This window comes from Carlito syrichta, unplaced genomic scaffold (assembly GCF_000164805.1).
Source record: "Carlito syrichta isolate Samal-C Ts95f unplaced genomic scaffold, Tarsius_syrichta-2.0.1 Scaffold304534, whole genome shotgun sequence".
NCBI lineage: Eukaryota > Metazoa > Chordata > Mammalia > Primates > Tarsiidae > Carlito > Carlito syrichta.
The window spans coordinates 148,941-168,661 of NW_007248630.1; the positions used below are offsets into that span (position 1 = coordinate 148,941).

The window sequence follows — 19,721 nt, forward strand, 5'->3', positions numbered from 1 at the left end:
ATCCTTCTGTGGGGCCCAACATATAAATAGCGCTATTGTTGGGGAGGATGATAGTTCTCGGCTTCTCAGTGGAAATAAACAACAAAGCAAGTAAGTAATTGTATAAGATGATTCAAAAATGAAAATATATTTTGGAGAAATGACTGTGAAATGGACATTTATAAGATAAACATTCTCAAACTGCCAGAAGGAGTAATTCACTAAAAGAAAGAGCTCTGATGCTGGTTTGTATAATCAAAATGCTATATAAATGACCAAAGATGTTCTAAAGTCATGGCATTTGTAATGTTCTGGAACGTTATTTTCCTGCTGGTCCATAGGAAAATAATAATTGCAATTCAATTAATAGTGCTGCTAATAGACTTGTCTGCCCCAATTCTGACAAAGATGTGTGAAAAGGGGACTTCACTACATTTAGACACTAACATATAATTCAGATCCACATATTACAGAGCTTGAATGCCTTGGATATCTCCAGGTCTATCACATTCCCTTAAAGGTAAGGACAGCAGAGGTAAAAATGACTAAGATTATGAAGATTATTATCCCTTCCAGATCTAGTATTTTTTTTCCTATGGAGAATAAAAATCTTCTCTTTTATTTATTAATTAATTACTAATTTAAGCCTATAAATAATAGAATTGGGTGTGTTTATCTTTTGTTTAGAGACAAATGTAACGTAACTATTTGTTCCTTGTTGAACAAATTATTTTAATGAGAAAAACATGCCTATTCTATAGGAATAAATATAGAAATGTAAATGTACAGTGTCACCCATGAACAATTATTTTTTTACCATGTGAAAAAAATTAAGTACTACAAACCTCACTAAGTTTTCTTTTCTAATGATACTAATCAGAGATGGATAGTAAATATTTTGATAGAAAAAAAATTATACAGGTTTAGAAAGGTAACAGGGATAAATACAGGGTTCTGTGATTGAAAAAAATAAGTTGTAGTAAAAATGAAGAGATAATCATCTAACAGCATCCTACATACTAGATATTTAGGGGATTTAAGTAATCACACAATCGATGTGCACTGAAAATGTGTTGTGGTCACCAGTTGGTAAATTTAAAGGAAAACAAAAAGAATGAAAAGAGATGTGGAAACTGAATCCTATAATGAACAAGAAAAAGTTTTAGGAGTGTTTTGCTTAAATAGGAGAGAACAAGGTGGGTATAAATGGCTGCCTTGTGGTCCTTCCCTGAGAAATTATTGTATATGGTTTCAAAGGTGAGTACTAGGACTAGGGTACAGTGTTACGTGAAGCACAAGTAAAATAATATGAGAAAACATATGCTGAAAATCACTTGCCAGGGATGTTGGAGGGTATTCAGCTTTTTGATGGATAACCACAAAATTCTATGTAACTGTGAGTTTCAGTTATCTTTTAAAAAAGGCAATCTTATGTTCTTCCTGTTTTATGTCATTCCTTCTTGGTTATAGCTAATTTATTAAAATGTTCCTCAAACAATTTATGTCATGTCTTCATGTCTTCAGATATGACTATTAAGACTGCTATATGTCTGCAGTAATTTCCATGACCTGTGTAGAATTTAGATTCCAAAGATATAGGTACAGATGGTATACTGGATGGGTAATGAGTGGAGCTGGAAGGATGCTGCTGAATTGAGACATCTGATTCTTGATCTTGTTTCTGAATTTAAATATGCATCATATATGTGTATGTGTATACATTACACATAAATATATTCACAATGTTTTTATTACAATTTTTGTTATTGTTATTTAAAGATTAATGATTTAAGGTTTAAATAGACATTTGACTACAACTTCTTCCGATGAAAACTAAGTATAGGATGCTATTTTTTGGAATCAGACATTTTGCTTTTGATGTCAACTGTGGCAAGCTTAGTAAAATAGTGCCAATATCATCATCATGAACCACATCTTTGGATGCTTGATTCTTTCAGCATTTCTGCATGGGTAGCCTTAACCTCCCCTTTCCCAGATGCTGTCTCCTATAGGCAGCATTCAAGAAACCGACCAAGTTTCTAAAGATAGAAGTAGATCCTACTTCTGTCTTGGCTTGAGATGACACACCTTTGACCAGAAGGATCATCAAATACTTTTAAAAAGTCTTACTGAACAGCAAGATGGCCAGGAGTTGTTCTATTGTATTTCAAGTGCTATCAAATAAATATTGAAGAACAAATTTTAAATACAGAGGAAGGGTGTATCTGCAGCCAATGAAGTCGATGAAATCACAAAGAGAATCCAAGAGGGTCTCGATACTGGTAGACATTTCAAGCAATAAGTGCTGTGTAGGAATCCTTCTGTGAACCATAGAAATAATAAACACTGAGCCCATTGGAACATAATCTCAATCAGCAAGATGCCACTGCTTTCCAGATTTCCTCACAGGGCCCTGCTAATTCCATGCCAAAACTAGCAGTGGATTTCTTCCTTCTAATCTCCCCTAATGCCTTATTCGATTACTGTCACTGCTCTCCGACCATGCACTGTCCCTTCGGACTCTCATTTCCCAACTGAGTCAATCAGAGGAGACTGAGTTTCTGCAGGACGTAGCCTAAGACCACAAACTACCTTGCTTCACGTGAAAAGACAGAAAGAAGAAAGAAAAAAGCAAGAGGAACACTTCAGGTGTTCAGGCAACCTCTTTATCTATTGGATTACTGGCAAACAAGAAACAGGAATATGTGTGGTTTGGAAGATTTCTCCAGTTGATTGGCAAAGGAGAGCTAGTCAGCGGGGAGAAAGAAACCAGGAGGAGGGTGAACTGGGCATTTCAGCACACAGTAGGATGGCGTCGCCTCTGCCCTGGCTATACATTATTCTGTGGTGAGTAAGATTTTTTTTTTCCTTATTTTTCTTTTTAGCTCAGAGGAAAGAAAAATTATACTCTCACTGGGTGACCTTTATATCAAATAATGAAAGAAGTCAAGGGTGGTGTAGCATATATTTGTGATGCGGTAAACTGGGGTGTTAAAAAAACAACTTCTCTGAGGCTAGGAATGAGAATCATTAACTTTCTATTTACTATTTACAGGCTAGAAAATGCCCTAGCGAAACTAGAAGACAAAGGCAACTTATATTCAGAAAACATCAGTCGGATCCTGGACAACTTGCTTGAAGGATATGACAACCGGCTGCGCCCTGGATTTGGCAGTAAGGAGATGCATTGTTGCTAGACCAAACACCTATATCTCCTTCCCCCATTTCTATCCTTTCATGACCCAGTTATGAAGTTAGAAAAGAGGCAGTATATCAGAGTGAGGAGGAGCAGGGGTACTGGAGAGATGGCATGTGGGTTCTTGACCAGTCTCCGTCTCTTCCTCAAATAGTTACCTTATGCAAGTTACTTGAACTCTCTAAGCCTAGGTATCCTCAATTGTAGTGTGAATATATGATCAATGCTTGTTTCAGAGTTGCATCATGGAAATTCTCCATGTTAAATGTTTTTGTTTTAAACATTTCCCCCCTTAAAATTAACAATATATATTAGTTATCATTTTTATTAAAACTAACCTAGTTTTCCTTTACTCCTTAATATTCCCCTAATCTGACTTGAATACATTCAAAAAAAGGAAATTGATGTGAGTTGAATGATCAAGGAATTCCCACTCCTGAAGTACTCTAGGATGGTTTGCAGTTTCTGGCCATGAGAAGGGGTTTGGTGGTGTCACTAAGTTCAGTCTCCTTTACATCTCTGGTCATAACAGCCCCATCCCTTTGGGCTAATTTCAGGTGCTGTTACTGAAGTCAAAACAGACATTTATGTGACCAGTTTTGGGCCTGTGTCAGATGTGGAGATGGTAAGTGAGTTCTGAGTGAGCTGGATATTTTCACTTAGGGATGAGAAGCGGAATCCCAGAACTAATGACAAAGGGCACTGCCACCAAGCTTGGCCCCAGATTCATGATACAATATGTGTGTCCATGCTGGGAGGGCATGTCCATTAGAGCAGATTACTGGCTTAATCTTCACATTTCACTAAGGGTTTGGCTTGAACATTTTAAGCTAAAGGACTTTTTAAAGATTTTATTATCTCTTCCATCCACATATTATGCACTGATTCCTTCCTTTAACAAGACTCCCCTCTTCTTTGTGACGTCCTAGTACATTTGTTAGAGTAGAAAAAAGAAAATGTGAATATCCTGTGACATACAAGTGTATATTGAGGATATACATGAAAGTTAAAACATAACTGTCTTTTGTAGCATCATTGTCAGCATATTTGATTGAAATAATGCAGGAAATCATTTGGAAAGGCTAACACATTTCTCCTTTTACATTGCGGATGGACCAGTAGGTGTTCTGGGAACTCTGTTCCAGGTACAGATGGCTGTAGGATTCGTAAGAGAGTATTTATAGAAAGTGGCAATGAAAATCTGAACTAATATTCTAGATCAAAGTGTATCATGACATTCTTTCACAATTCTCAAGTAGTATTTTCCCTTAAAATTAAAACACCAACTTCAGTTATGCTGAAATAAACATGACTGTCTTTAAAGAGCTGCATCATTAGATTTTATTGGAGAAATGCAATTCTGAATAAGTATTTATTGGATATTTTTTCATTTTCTTTTTAAATTGTCAAGAAATTAAGAACAGAAAGATGGAAAGAAACAAAGGAAACATAAAGAAGGAAGGGGAAGGGGTGGAAAAAGAAGGGGGAAAGAAAACAAAGGCTAAAAGGAGATGGAGGAAGGCTTTGATCTAGAGATAGATATCTTAAGATTTGAGGAGAAAGAAGAGTCAGCATTATTCATAATCTTGAATTATTTTAACATTGCATTTCTCATTCAAGTACTGAGCCACACCAAGTATAAACGTCAACCTTGTTGTATCTTATAATTGAATTCGGTGTATACCTGAATTTTTATTTTATGCATGTGTCTTTTTTAAAGTTTACATCATATTATATGGTTATATTGTATGTTGAATTATATTGTTAAAATATAATTACTTCTTGTAATAATAAATCTTATAAAGAAATTTGCAATGTATGCCAAGCAATTATTGGCAATATTTTAATATAATTACATGCTGTTATTTGTCATTGACTTTTGTAATAGCTCTTAACATAATTCTTCAATATTTCATAAAAGCCACACATTAAAACTCATAATTTTGATTATGCATTCTTAAATGTCACTCTCTTTAGAAAAAAAAATATGGTTACATTTGTATTCATATTCTCTGAGAACAATATAAAATAATTTTAATGTGCAGCCACAGTTTGCTTATTAAAGTTTATCCTTGTAAACTTGCTCTGAGATCACTTTGAGGGTGAATAATATACGAAGGGGAAAGGGTAGACTAACTAGTGGTAGGAAGGCCAGCACAAAACATAGGTTAAATGTTTTTACCTATTTTCCCTCCAAATTAAAGAGGGAGGATATTGATGGGTGGAACGATGTATGACATAAAGAGGAAGAATTTTGAGGATAGTTGAGGTGGAGAAGGAAGGTTTTTGCAGCATACTACTATCTTTTGTAGTAATACAAACTTCTTGAGTTAGAGAAAAACGATAATTCATTAAAAGCATAGGTTTGCTGAAAAGTTATTGCAAAAAGTTGCTTTATTGCTTAAGTTTTGGAATTGGGTATATGAAATAGTAAGTGAACTACTCTTAATAAACCCTCTCCCCAGCCTGTGTGGATATTCTATTTTCACTTAGGAGTATACAATGGACGTTTTCTTCCGCCAGACTTGGACTGATGAGAGATTGAAGTTCAGGGGGCCAACTGAGATTCTAAGTTTGAATAACTTGATGGTCAGTAAAATCTGGACACCTGACACTTTTTTCAGGAATGGCAAAAAGTCAATTGCTCACAACATGACAACTCCTAATAAACTATTCAGAATAATGCAAAATGGAACCATTCTGTATACCATGAGGTGAGGTTTGTCCAATTCTATTTCCTCTGCTAGAATGATATTTTCATTATACTAACTCAGAACCATTTATTTCCATGTCCCTAGGCTTACCATCAATGCTGACTGTCCCATGAGGCTGGTTAACTTTCCTATGGATGGACATGCTTGTCCGCTCAAGTTTGGGAGTTGTAAGTTACAAAAACCTTCTGAGAATTAAGTAATGCCTTCAAAATATTAATTATTTGCTTTTAGTCAGAGACTGGAAAGTGAGAAAGAAATATTATTATAACACTTTCAGTGCGATTCCAAACTTAATCATGTTTGTCAATCTCTCACGTAAAGGTTTTAGTTGTCAAGATTAAATAAAACCATGAAAGAAAATTTGTATTTCCTTTTTATATGGACAGTACTTATTTTGAAGGATAAAAAGAACAACTAGTCTGATTCACTGCTATATTTAATTTGTTTCAAATATTCAGATGCTTATCCCAAAAGTGAAATCATTTACACATGGAAAAAAGGACCTCTTTACTCAGTAGAAGTCCCAGAAGAATCTTCAAGCCTCCTCCAGTATGATCTGATTGGGCAAACAGTATCTAGTGAGACAATTAAATCTAACACAGGCAAGTATTTAACAAGACATGGATGCAATCCTGCAAGGTGACTCCAGTGCACATTTTTAAAACATCTATTTTTTTTCTCTGCATCCATCACTCTCAGATAACCATGCTGTTTTAAAGTGATGAGTAGCTTTCCGTAAAATTGATTTCACAAACAGGTGCATGTGAATATTTGTGTGATCTTGGAATGAGTAGTTTTACACGTATATGACACAAAGAACCCCACTGAAAACAATGAAATGTTGTATCTCTTTGTTCTATCATCTGTTGATCAAGTAGCTTTCTCATACATTGAGATGTGCCTTTGCTTGTTTTCTTCCAGCTCATGCTAATTTAAAAATCTTCAAGATTTATATTCGACTGCGTTCTTTTTTCAGACTGTCAGCAGTAATAACACTGATGTATGTCTTCCAACAGGTGAATATGTAATAATGACAGTTTATTTCCATTTGCAAAGGAAGATGGGATACTTCATGATACAGATATATACTCCTTGCATTATGACAGTCATCCTTTCCCAGGTGTCTTTCTGGATTAATAAGGAGTCTGTCCCAGCAAGAACAGTCTTTGGTATGCCTCACACTTTCTGTTCCACTTCCATTTATCCTCCACCTCTCACCACTTATGTATTTTGGGTGAGCATTCACGCCAGTGCACTTTTTCAATTCACAAAGAAAATAAACTCCTATCTCATCCAGACACATGCACCATGTAAAATGACCCTCATCTTATCACAAGTTGTGTGGTGAATCAACAAAAAATTTGTCTTAGCAAGAATTCTGGCTGGTTTCCTATGACTTTCACATGCCCTTCTTAGCAGTGTTTTATCTTGATTTGCTTTTTCTTGACTGAGGAAAAGCAGGAAGGTAAAAACTAACATGTAAATCCATGAAAGCAAAAGGCTAAGATATTGAACCCACTAATATATAGAATGTATCTCATTTTTATTAGGATGAACCACAGAAAATTGCCATTTTTTTTGCCAGTTTTCTATGATTCAACCTAAATATATGTTCCATTTATAATGTATACAGTCACTCCCGGTTTTGACTGAGAAAAAAATGAAATAAGAAAAAAGCAGTAACCAAATATATTATCAGTAACAAAATCCAATTATTTCTGAGTTTTTATAATTATAAACTTAGTCTATAGGGAAAACCTGAGGTGAACTGAAATTCTCAGATGAATCTTGATTTTTAAAATGTACTCTAATAAAATCGATCTTGCTTTGAAAATTATAAAATAATTTCTGCATAATGATGTTAACCATCAATGTTACACATCTGCTAATTGTATAAGTTTCCCAAGTCATAGTTCAAGAATGAAAACTGCTAGCAGATGAATGATGAAATTTATTTTCTTATGAGTAAATACTGAACCTTAAAACCATGCTTGAAATGTTTTGCAAATGAGTAACTTCATTTTATGCTAATATTTATACCATATAGACTTTTTAATTGTGATGAAAGATGTTATTAGGTAGTAAAATTGATCATAATTGCATAAATTTCCATAGATAAAATGCTCTACCAATGAAAGCAATTTGTGTTATTTTATTGTAATATAATTATTTTAATTATTATCAGAATACAAAAATGATAACACTTACAATATTATGAACAATTATAATACAAAAAACTCCAGAATTACTTTGCACTGGTAGACTGTTTCATTCTCTCAACTAATCTGTTCTCATTTGATTCTGTTATAAGATTCTGAGTGCTAATACTGTGTTTCCTATTCTTTTTCATTTTAGGGATCACCACTGTTTTAACCATGACCACCCTGAGCATCAGTGCCCGGCACTCTTTGCCAAAAGTGTCATATGCAACTGCCATGGACTGGTTCATAGCTGTTTGCTTTGCTTTCGTCTTCTCTGCTCTCATCGAGTTTGCAGCTGTAAACTACTTCACTAACCTTCAGACACAGAAGGCAAAAAGAAAGGCACAGATTGCAACCCCACCCCCAGTGACAATATCAAAAGCTGCGGAACCCTTGGAAGCTGAGATTGTTTTGGTAATTGTTTATTTTTTCTGATGTTACCCACCATAGGAAAAAGTAGCCCAAACAGTGATCACAAACAACTAACGAGTACAAAAGTTATATTAGTTGAGCACAAGTTACATAACTAGTTCCAAGAGCAAGTCCAATTTCTCTACCAACTTCACAGAGAAAAGTTAAGGAACAATCCTTCATTTATCTTTGGTCTAAACTTTTGACATTCTTCTTTCATCATCCTCACTTGCACTGGCAGATTCCAGGCTCTCAGAGGAGACTAGAAAATTCTTCTTAGCTTTTAGATGTTTCCTTTGAACAGGATCACTTATACCAACTAGGGAGAATAAAGTGAAAAATTTTTTTTTTCTAATGAGGCTTCAGAGTCTGATGGAAAGAAACAGGAACTTCTATAGAATGGACAATTTTTGTTAGAAATTTGCTTGTTGCTTTATTTCATAAGGGAAAAGCATATATGAATAGTGAATAATAGGTTCTCTGAATGCTGAGTCATCCCCCAAGTATTTGATTCATATTGAAACATTCTCATATTCACATTTGTATATTAAATACACATATATTAATGAATTTATATTTCATTGCTTATATTTCGTGAGAAATAGTTATCAATTTATTTTAAATTTGCAATGACTAAGCTCTGGTACTCAAAGGTTTTTGAAAATCTGACCATGTTGGCACTCTGATCTTGAATATCTGGCCTACAGAACTGTGAGAAAGAAATTTCTGTTGCTCATGTAAAAAAAAAAAAAGAAAGAAAGAAAGAAAGAAAAGATAAAGAAAAAGAGAAAGTGATAGCATTAATAGTTCAAGGATCATACATGTGTCTCTAAATCTTAATTTTGTATAAGAGTAAATTCACAGCAATTAGGCTGACTATACGTTTTAAACATGAATTATAGTACTGATTGACAAGCATAAATTTTTATTCTAATTCAACCCCAAAATGTAGCTCCTAGAAAAGAGGAAAATTGGACTCTGTGAAGTTGAGTAATGCAGGGTCTTTGAACTGGAAATTTCTTTATAACTGCTAAATTCTAGAAAAAAATTTTCTGTCTCAAAACCACATGCAGTCCAATAATCCTCAGTTTAACATTATGACAAAAATTATAAAGCAATGTGTGTTTTACTTCTCCAGATCCAGGGCATTTATTGGCTAAAAATGGTGATGATTTTCTCATTTAAATCTTTCTCTTTGATAAACTGAAAAACTTGTTCAAAAATTTATCTTTTTTCCCATGAAATAAGAGGCCATTCCTACAATAAGTGGGAATACATAATTTAAAGTATATTTTAAATCAGCCTTCCTTAAAAAAAGGAAAAAAGTTTGTCATTTAGTGATCCAGTCTAATTACTTCTTTTAAAGTGAGAAAATGGGGTCTTGAAAAAGGGAAAATATTGTTCCTAATTGCTAGAATAACTAGGAATTGATTCAAGAACTCTGATATACGCAACATTACAAAGATCAAACGAAGCAGGTTTCCATAGTGTAGTGGTTATCATGTTCGCCTCACAAAGACCAAACATCCCTTCTTCCCCCAAATTTCCTCAGAGTGAAATATATCAGAGTGCATATCATGGGTTAAAGCATTTTGAGAGTGTAGGTGAGTTGATTATCAAAATTTTTCTTTTGATTCAATGATGTTTTATATAAATATAAAACATTTTAAAGCATATATATGTATATATATGCTTTAAAATATCACCAAAATATAAATTATTTAACAAAAGTATATTAGTCTGTAGACTTAGTCTAAAATGTTTGAAAACATTTTTTTCCAGGAAAGATAAAATCCAAATGTTTTTGAGAATTATCTTATGTTTGTAAAAATAAGTGATTCTGTTATAAGGTATTTGTATGCATATATGTTCCATATATTGTCCAAAGGTCATCTATCATCTTAATACATATATATATATATAAATGAAAAAAATTCTTATCAGAATTCAGTATACCAGTTGCTTACTTAAAAAATACAGTAAAAATGAAAACATAAATTTGTCAAAAACAGGGAAACTGGAATGATTTTAAATATGACCATTGGTCAGATATTGAAATAAGAAGAAAAAGCAAATTCTTTGTTTCAGCTCTTTAAAAAATATCTAGTACTGAGAGGTATATGATTTAAAATCCTTGGAGAGCCGGGCTCGGTGGCTCAGCCTGTAATCCCGCGCCTTTGGGAGGCTGAGGTGAGTGGATTGCCTGAGCCCGCGGGTTCGAGACCCGCCTGGGCAGCGAGACCTCATCTCTACAATAAATCAAAAAATCAGTGGGGCGTAGTAGCGTATGCCTGTAATTCCGGCTACTCGGAAGGCTGAGGCGCAAGGATAGCTGGAGCGGCCACTGCACTCTAGTCTGGGTGACCGAGTGAGACTCCAACTCAAAAAAAAAAAATAAATAAATAAAATAAAATCCTTGGAGAAAACATAGAGCTATAATTCCCTCAGGCTATTATTTTAAAGGTATAACTTATTAAGATGGAATTTAAGATCTCAAGTCTTCATAAAAACTATCTCCTACAATCCTAAAATAGTAACATATAATGAGCAGGTTCTTTGGGAAGCTGGATAAAAAAATTGCATTTAAATGAGCTCCAAGTATTTTTCCTGTAAGTTGCCTTTTTTCCTTATGAAAAATTAAAATTTTGAACCTTGTTCCACTTAAAATTTTCTAAAGCAGTAAATAGGAGAATTTTTTTTGTAAAAGGCTAAAGTGTAAAAATAATAACAAAAATAAGCAAACCAAACAATGCAAAACTTGGAGGTATCAAAAAGAAATATACGTGATTACATAGAACATTTACATTTTATTTGTTCATGTCAAAACTTGGCAAATTTGTCTTAGATAATGTAGAAGAACAAACATAAATTACACATTTGCCATTTATATCACACAATGACATATTATTATTACAAGACATTTTCTTTCAAATACCATGACATTTAAAAGTACCTATTCAGTTGTAATCAAAACAACATTATTTGAATAAGTTGGACATTGAAATAGCAAATAACGTGGTGAAGTTGAAATGAAATTAAGTGCTTAGATATTTCATGTGATTCTAAGTTGTTTATTTTAATATACTCAATGTTTTCATAGGAAACGACTTAGAATGGATGTGGGTAAAAGTTCATTACTTTTGTCACTTTGATTTTGACTTTAAAATTTAATATAATCACAAAGAAATCCAGGCATTCAACATCTATAACTTAAGTCCAAAAAGACACCATAAAGTTAAATCTTCAGAAGCGCTTTATAGACCTTCTTTCTGTTTCTAAAGCACTTGGATTGAAGAATTTATAAGGTTTTGAGTAGAAATTGTCAACAACCTCTCTCCTGCTTTTATGGTGTCTTTTCTTATTGTTATCTGAGGTACTATTTAAACATTAGAGACTTATTTGTTGTCATGGTTTCAAAACCTGCTATATGTCTGAAGCATACCTATACCTAAACTACACGTAAGACCAAGTTTGGTTCTTCATCTCTTTTGCATAATTTGCTAGTGTTCTTGTTATTTCAAAGGCCTAGGATCTCATCACTATGTTCCTGAGAGTAAATCACCTATCACATCTTCACTTCCTTTGAGTATTGTCATTACTCCCAATGTGTTTTCTCTTCTTCACAGGGGTTTGATGCTTTTTGTAAGTTATGTACACACAAAATTGACCAAAATTTTATCAATGAGGACAATATTTATAAAATAATGAGTATATTTTTTTCTATCTGGCATTATTCTATTGGGTATTTGTGTATTTACTGAATCATTCATACCAAAAGTATTTGATAAGGGCTTTCATGTGCTGGATCCTTTGTAGAATGCTGAAGATGTCTTAGTGAGTGACATTAAGAGAACTTCTTCCCTCAGGGAGCTTCTTGTTTGGCAGAAAGAGAGACAATGAGAATTGACAATACACTGGAATAAAGATTATTGTTGGCAATGTATGGAAGATTGAAGAAAACTCATACAAGAGTTTATAACTGAGTCTGGAGGGGTCTTCACTTCTGGAGGAGTGATGTCTAAGCTGAGAACAGAAGGATATGCCTGTTCCTGTGCTAGAAGTACTAAGCCAGTTGCTAAAAACTTGGGCAAAGTAAAGAAAATAGGATACACGTTATTCTTCCTGTCCTCCTTTTCATGGTGAAGATGTGTATTGAGCCATCACCACGCTACCTTCACCTTTGTAAAGAGATGGGAAGGATAGAATACTGCAAGTTTGACCTCACCAGTCCCAAATATTGCAAAGATTGTTTTGAGTACTGTCGTTACTCTTTAGAGTTAAGGATTAAATTAAGATCATTAAAGATGCTAAGTATTAGAAAGATCATGATGCCTCTTTATGGTTGTGCCATTGTATGATTTACGGAGAGGGTGATTTGGATTAGATGAGGGTGTAGGTCGTTAGGTTTCCCCATACTATCGGCTAAATACCTACCCAATACTTCATTCTAAACCCTCCAAGAATTCTAATATGATTTCCAGACACATTCCCTGGCACCATTGACCAACTAGATTGGCCAATAACTGTTTCCCTATAGAAATTCTGGAGTCATTTCCGCTCTCAACTTTACCAGTTGTAACATAAATGAAGAAAATCCAATAGAGTTCAATTTTTCCCTCAATGATCAATATGATGGCTTTGAAAAATGTCAAATATTAAATATTTTCAGCAATATTTTATCTTAATTTTGTTGCTCTATTTGCTGGTTCTAAAAATAAGTTCTTTGTTTATTCTCTCTCTCAATAGTGCACCTCTGGTAGGAGTTCTCTACTGAGAGATAACCTTTTGCCCTCTCCTTTTAAAAATATTAGAGTCACAGTTATTGAAAGATGTAGCAAAATTGATCTAAATACTTTCCAAATGCCTTATCTCTACGTCAAATTATTGTCAGAAAGTCCAGTTTGACTCAAGTTACCTTTGCAATATGACGTTACTTAAAACAAAGCTATGCTCTATAAATACCTAAAACAGGATGGCACTCAGCAGCAGGGGAGCCCTGGAAAAATTCAAAACCACAGGTGTTCCACTCAAAACAGTGACAGCCACAAGCTGAGCCCTCATCTGGACTCTGACAAAAGCCTATTTTACCATCAGCTGAAGCTGCTAGGCTTACAATAGAGCAGGCGGAGACCTATGCAAACCTGTAGCTTGAATGGCTCACAAAACTGGCTTTCTTTTCATTTCAGAAATTCAGTGTGTTCCTTCTAAATTGGCATCCAGTCTCATTGTGCTGACAATTTCCAATTATTCAGCAACTGATTATCCTGTGTGTGGGGTAGCCAGGCCTCTTGCATTTCCTTTAGCCTATCATATTTCCTGCCTGTTAGCAATTCCTCCAATCAATACAGGGCAGTGGAGTTGTGAATCTAATCAGTGATTCCCTATAAGGGCTATTCCCCCCCCCAAGATATTTGGCAATATTTGGGGATATTGTTGATTTTCAAAATGTGAGGTGGGGTTACTACTGACATCTTGAGGGTAGAGGCCAGGGATGCTGCCCAACAACCCAGGACACACAGAATAGTTCCCCATAGAAAAGGAATTATCCAACCCAATGGTCAGTAGTTTTGAGACTGAAAAATGACTCTAAACCTTAAAACTGATGGAAAGAATAGCATGATAATTACTAAGGATGTGATCTTTGTCATCTGAGAGGGATTGAATTCAAGGCCAGTCACTTACTACCTTTGTGAGCTTTCTGGTAAAGTCTCTATTTGCTCATCCCTACAGTGAAAATAATAATGTGACATTGTAAATTTTTTAAAGGAATAAGTGAAACAATGTTTGCACATTGCCTTGTAGTGACTGTTTTTCAGCAGTACTTTTAGAAACAGTATAATATAATGTAAAACAATATGTTAAAATACTACGTAACATAATCATAAAACTTCTCTTCACCTGCTTCTTCTGACAAATCTTGCGAAATATCTCGATTTTTAACAATTTGTTAATTCAGTGTAGGTTTATTAAACATATACTGTGTTCTACACATTTACTAGGCACTGCAGAACACTCATACATGAGAATAATGTGCCCTCTACCATTACAGATATTTCATGTTAGGAAAGGAGATAAGCCACAGTAGAAATAAGTATACTTACAAGAGAGAAAATAACAGTTACAGGAGTTGTAATAACTAAGTAGGCAGAAAAGTATATAAAGTCTGGGATAATCAATGATGTTAGGTGATACTTGAGTTTGGTATCAAGCGATGTGAAGGAAAGATAAAGATGGAGTAGCAGGTGGATGTTATTTTAGGCAAAGAAAAAATAAAGATAGGTGAGTGGTGAGAATGAGAAGCAGACATATGTAGTGAATAAATGAAAAAAATAGCTATAGCTAAGATTTGCTCAGTAAATAAATGTATGTACATATGTGTATGTATATCTTCGTGTATATCTGTATATCATAATTAGGAAAGTAATAATTTTCTTTACCTTTAAAAATAAGAACTGAAAACTTAAGAAGAATTAGAATTTATGACAACTATAATATGACTAAATCATATTGCAAGTCAGTAGTAGATACGGAATTGTAACCTAGGGATTTATGACTCTCCTGTTCTCTTAACTCCTGAGACACCCTCCACAGAGATTGTTTAGGGAAGTATATGAGGAAAGGGGGAATCTTATTGTAGGGTACCTTTAATTCCAAACTAATGCCATTTTACTTTAATTTTTCATGGTGTTGATTTTGAACGATATCTCAACTCTGGACTACAGTTATTTGGGAATTTTCATTAAATCATTTTTGACAATGGGACAATGACCAGATTCATAAATAACCACCCCAAACCTCCAGAGAAGAATGGGAGAATAAACAATGTCTTACATTTTTATGATACTTCAAGATTTACAGCCACTTTTTTATTCTAATGAATTAAGCATGTCTGCCCTCCTGTCACTTAAAATAGAAAAACATGTTTTAGAGAGGTGATACATGCTATTAAGTCAAGACGAGTCTAGAAAAAACCTGGTTTGAAAACTTGTCCTCTTTCTACTCCCTTATGAGCTTTAGAAATTTTACTAGAGGAAAGTATTTTAGTGTTCCATGTATGTAGGAGGAAGATGTCTCTCTTTGGAGGATGAAACAGTGACACATTTTGCTCTTTCAGGGAGAGGATATTTTAATAACATATTTAATAGATGAAAATTCAAATTGGAATCTGAAAACATGATAGGAAACTCTTGAAAGATGGTGTGAAGTTTATTATTTAAGAGAGGCAGCCAGGTCTCAGACTGTTACTCTGGTCCTATCTACACATAGCCTCGTGATTCTGGGCACAATAGTTCTCAGCAGTCATATATTTCTAATAGAAGATGTCCCTGATTTTCATTCCAAGATCATCATACTAGGCCCTCTAATGTTTCATACTGTCTTCTACGTTCAAGACCTGTGATTTATGTAACTATCCAGTGTGCCTAGCAAAGTACTGGGTCAATAGATAAGAAAGATATTCATTCTTTGCTTGAAATTCACCATTGTTATGAAATCAGTCTTGACTATCCTATTCTTTTATGTTTTTGGCGAAGAAATAGATTTCCCCATGGCCTCTAAAAACACACAGAACTTAAATTCTCTATGATGACTGTTACTATTTAGATACTCAGTAAATTACATGGCAAATAAAACAGCAAAATTCAAGAGGGGAATTTAGGAAGTTATTGGGGCTGTTGCTCCTGCAGTCCAAATGTCACCACATCGGCAGGTCATTTTGGTCCTGTGGCTCAACCAGCACAGGGGAGGCAGCTGTCTTATGCTGTTGCCGCAGGGTTGCTGGCTAAAGTCACAGGAGTTTGCCCATGTCAGTAACATACCCTGCCAGGCAACAAAGTAGTGATTTTGCTGTCAGGGAGCAAACAAGGCTGTTTTACAAGATCGGGGGTAATGTACAGCTAGTGTTTGAAGGCAGAGACCCAGCAAGGACAACCCGGCCACAAGGAGAGTGATTGTTACAGGTATAGACAAGAAGAGATAGGAATTAGAGGACGGCCCCCTGGACTCCAACAGCATGAAAGGAATTTAAATCAAACAGAATCAGAGTCTCTGAACTAGGCCCAATACTTTATAGTAAAGATGAAAACATGTTGGCATGAAACAAGCACTGAAATTGACCAGTGGAGTTTGTTGCTAGCCCTACAGTCAGGTACAAAGCACCTCCGCTATCTAGAGTCTAGCTTTTTCATCTATCAGTGAATGTGTTAAACATCCCTTTCAAGACAAAAGTTGATTGTCTTATAATTTCAATGGAATGGACAGTCTAATGATAGAAAAGAGCACATAATAATTCTGAAGTTAATAAATGAATTAGTTTTGGTGACTGAGGATGGAAGAAGACCAGTAAGGAAGTTCTGAATTGGAAGTAGGAAGTTCTCAATATGGAACTTCTGGGCTAAGAGACAGGTATATTTCAAGGCATGAACAGCCATTCCACCCAATTTAAAGGATATTTATTCTGTCACTGCCCTTTGACATATATTGTTATTATTATTGTTGTTTTAAATCTCAGATGTTTCAAACATGTGATTGTGTGACAATAAGAATGCAGGATGGGAATATGTATAGAAGAATGTTGTGAATGAACTGAGCTATATTTTTTTTTGTATTAACTAATTGTCCACCTATTACAAATTGGGATCCACCCCTTCTCCTTGACACACAGCATTGCCCACATCCATTGTCCTGCAGGCATATGCATAACAAGGGAAGGATATGTTTCTGCAACCTGCCATATCTCTTCCTGATGATACAGTGCTCAATACAGTTTCTAGGATGTGGAGCATGCTTAGCATCATTTGTTGATGTGTTGAATTATAGGATGTCGAATGGAAACAAATCAATTTTTTAAAATGTGTTTAACTATTTTTTTGAAAAGTAGCACCATCTAATATTGTTAAGAATTTGTTGATATTTGACCTTACATAGTAAGTAGTCAATAAATATTTGCCAATGGTAACAGAATGAATGACCAAATGAGCAATCTCTATTCTCTTACTTAGGCTGAGTATTTGTCTTTTTCCACAGCATCCTGATTCCAAATATCATCTGAAGAAAAGAATCACTTCTCTGACCTTGCCAATAGTTCCATCTCCAGAGGCCAATAAAGTCCTCACTAGAGCGCCCATCATACAATCACCGCCTGTCACACCCCCACCGCTTTCACCAGCCTTTGGAGGCACCAGTAAAATAGACCAGTATTCTCGAATTCTCTTCCCAGTTGCATTTGCAGGATTCAATCTTGTATACTGGATAGTTTATCTTTCCAAAGACACAATGGAAGTGAGTAGCAGTGTTGAATAGTTTGCAGCCAGGGCAACCTAAATTCCATAAGTTATTATTTTCTGTATTTTTGAAAAAATAGCATTGAGACTTGAGTAGATGCTTCTCAGAACATGAAATCAAAAATGGAAATCTGACTTTCAGTAAGTATGTACGGGCTAAAGAGCAATAATGTTACCCATCAAAATAGAAAGTTGAAGGTTACTGAAAAACAAGACTTTTCTGTACGTTAGAGGAAAGTGCTATGGTAATAAGGTGGGTTCAAGATGAATTTGTCAACCTTTGTCCTTCATTGTTCAATATTTTTAATTGTCACTGTGAATAACATTTACCACAAGGCAGATAAAATAAGAAATGCTGACACTTTCAAAGGTTGCCTTAAAATATGTTTATTTTGGCTTAGTTTCCAAGAGAGCAAAATATAAATACAGTCTAAATATTTATCAGTAGGTTAAAACCAGCATGTTGGAGGCCTTTATGTTAGTAAATTGGCTTTCAGTGGCATTGTGAAGCCTATATTGAGCTTAGCCATTTTTTTTTCACCTCGCTGTGCTCTTTTACCTCAATAAAATGTGATGTTTGTATACATATTAATTATACAACAGCTTATAAATTATGTATGCATATGTACATAGCTTTAGTTGGACTGAAATACAGTGTCATTTTATCCCATTAAACTCTCCTTTTAATATAATATGCTTTCCATAACTCCATGAAGTTGTAAAAAATATTAGTGATTATATGTCTTGTATATTATGACTGTAGTTATCTTTTGTGTTTTCCACCAAAGTTTAATGCTAAATAAAGCAACAATAAAAAGGATTCTTGGAATCTGTTTCATGAAGCTCAGGAGAGAATTCCTTTAGGTGATAGAGAGAAATGAAGTGATTACCTTTACCCCAGTGTTAGTGTACCTTGTGATTCTGAGAGGTGGAAGGAATAGACAAGGAGGCCCAGTTACCTAGCTCTAATAAAAAGACTTGAGTTTATGTTCAAATAGTCAATCAGCATGAAAAACAAATGAGATTACTCTTCTTCCATTCCACTATTTCTGTTCTTTCTGGTGCTTACTCTAACAGTGTTTCTCTCACAAGAACTTGTTATAGAGAAATAAGACTAAGAATAGTAAAAAGCATGTAGTGTGGCTTGTGCAAAAGGACAAAACCTTCATTAGATGTCCTAAACAACATGGAGACCATCTTGAGCTCGGAAACCAGGAAAAAATATTTTGGTACCATTACTCTTGTCTTTACACAGAAAAATGTAGGAATGTTACAGATAAATAACATCAAGTTTAATTGAAATATCACTCTACTAAAGGTGAGAAAACTAAGGTCTCCATCTAACTTCACTATTATATAACTTCTTTAACCAAATATCTTATTCTCTGGGAGACAAGGCTCTATTTGCATCTATATAATGAGGAAGCTAGATTAGATGCCCTTTGAGAGACTTAGCTCTATTTCCGTCTAAATGAGGGGTGATTCTCCCAACATAGAATTTATTTATTAAAATTTCTGTATTTATACTTACATGTGGAAACTTCAGTCACTTTTAAAGTACTCTCCATTTAATGCAATATACCTATCAAGACACTTTCCCCTTGCTCAAAACAGTTCTCATGCCTTTTAGTCTTCTTCCATTTTTTTTCACCTCTTCCACATCGGCAAAATGTTTTCCTTTGTGGACTTTTTCATCAGTGGAAACAAGAAAAAAATAGTAACTTGGGGTAAGATTGGGTGAGGGGGCATGGGGATCATGCTGTTTTTGGTCAAAAACTGCTGAATACTCAGTGCAGTGTGGGCAGGTGTACTCGTAAATCACCCATCATGAGATGGGCAAAGACTTGAAAGAATCTAAAAAAAAAAAAGAAGATACTGAAGCTGAAAGCAGTCTCTTACAACAATGCTAGCTGGTACACTGATGCTGATGGGTTCCTAG

At 34.7% G+C, this 19,721-nt stretch overlaps 1 protein-coding gene across 1 annotated transcript; it reads left to right on the plus strand.

The window, feature by feature from the left end:
- The first annotated feature begins 2,788 nt into the window (after window positions 1–2,788).
- On the plus strand, window positions 2,789–18,591 carry GABRA6 (gamma-aminobutyric acid type A receptor alpha6 subunit). The gene is made up of 9 exons (XM_008060140.2): window positions 2,789–2,826; window positions 3,035–3,153; window positions 3,733–3,800; window positions 5,669–5,889; window positions 5,974–6,056; window positions 6,348–6,491; window positions 6,906–7,058; window positions 8,245–8,504; window positions 17,526–18,591. Exons 1-9 carry the CDS (start codon window positions 2,789–2,791, stop codon window positions 17,799–17,801), a joined length of 1,362 nt encoding a protein of 453 aa, XP_008058331.1. The 3' UTR covers window positions 17,802–18,591.
- The last annotated feature ends 1,130 nt before the right edge of the window (window positions 18,592–19,721 follow it).

Excerpts from the sequence above, each read along its gene's own strand:
- GABRA6 (XM_008060140.2), top strand. The coding sequence starts at position 2,789 with ATGGCGTCGCCTCTGCCCTGGCTATACATTATTCTGTG. Across the intron at positions 3,801-5,668 it reads CTGTGTCAGATGTGGAGATG|GAGTATACAATGGACGTTTT; the intron begins GTAAGTGAGTTC and ends ATTTTCACTTAG. Across the intron at positions 8,505-17,525 it reads TGGAAGCTGAGATTGTTTTG|CATCCTGATTCCAAATATCA; the intron begins GTAATTGTTTAT and ends CTTTTTCCACAG.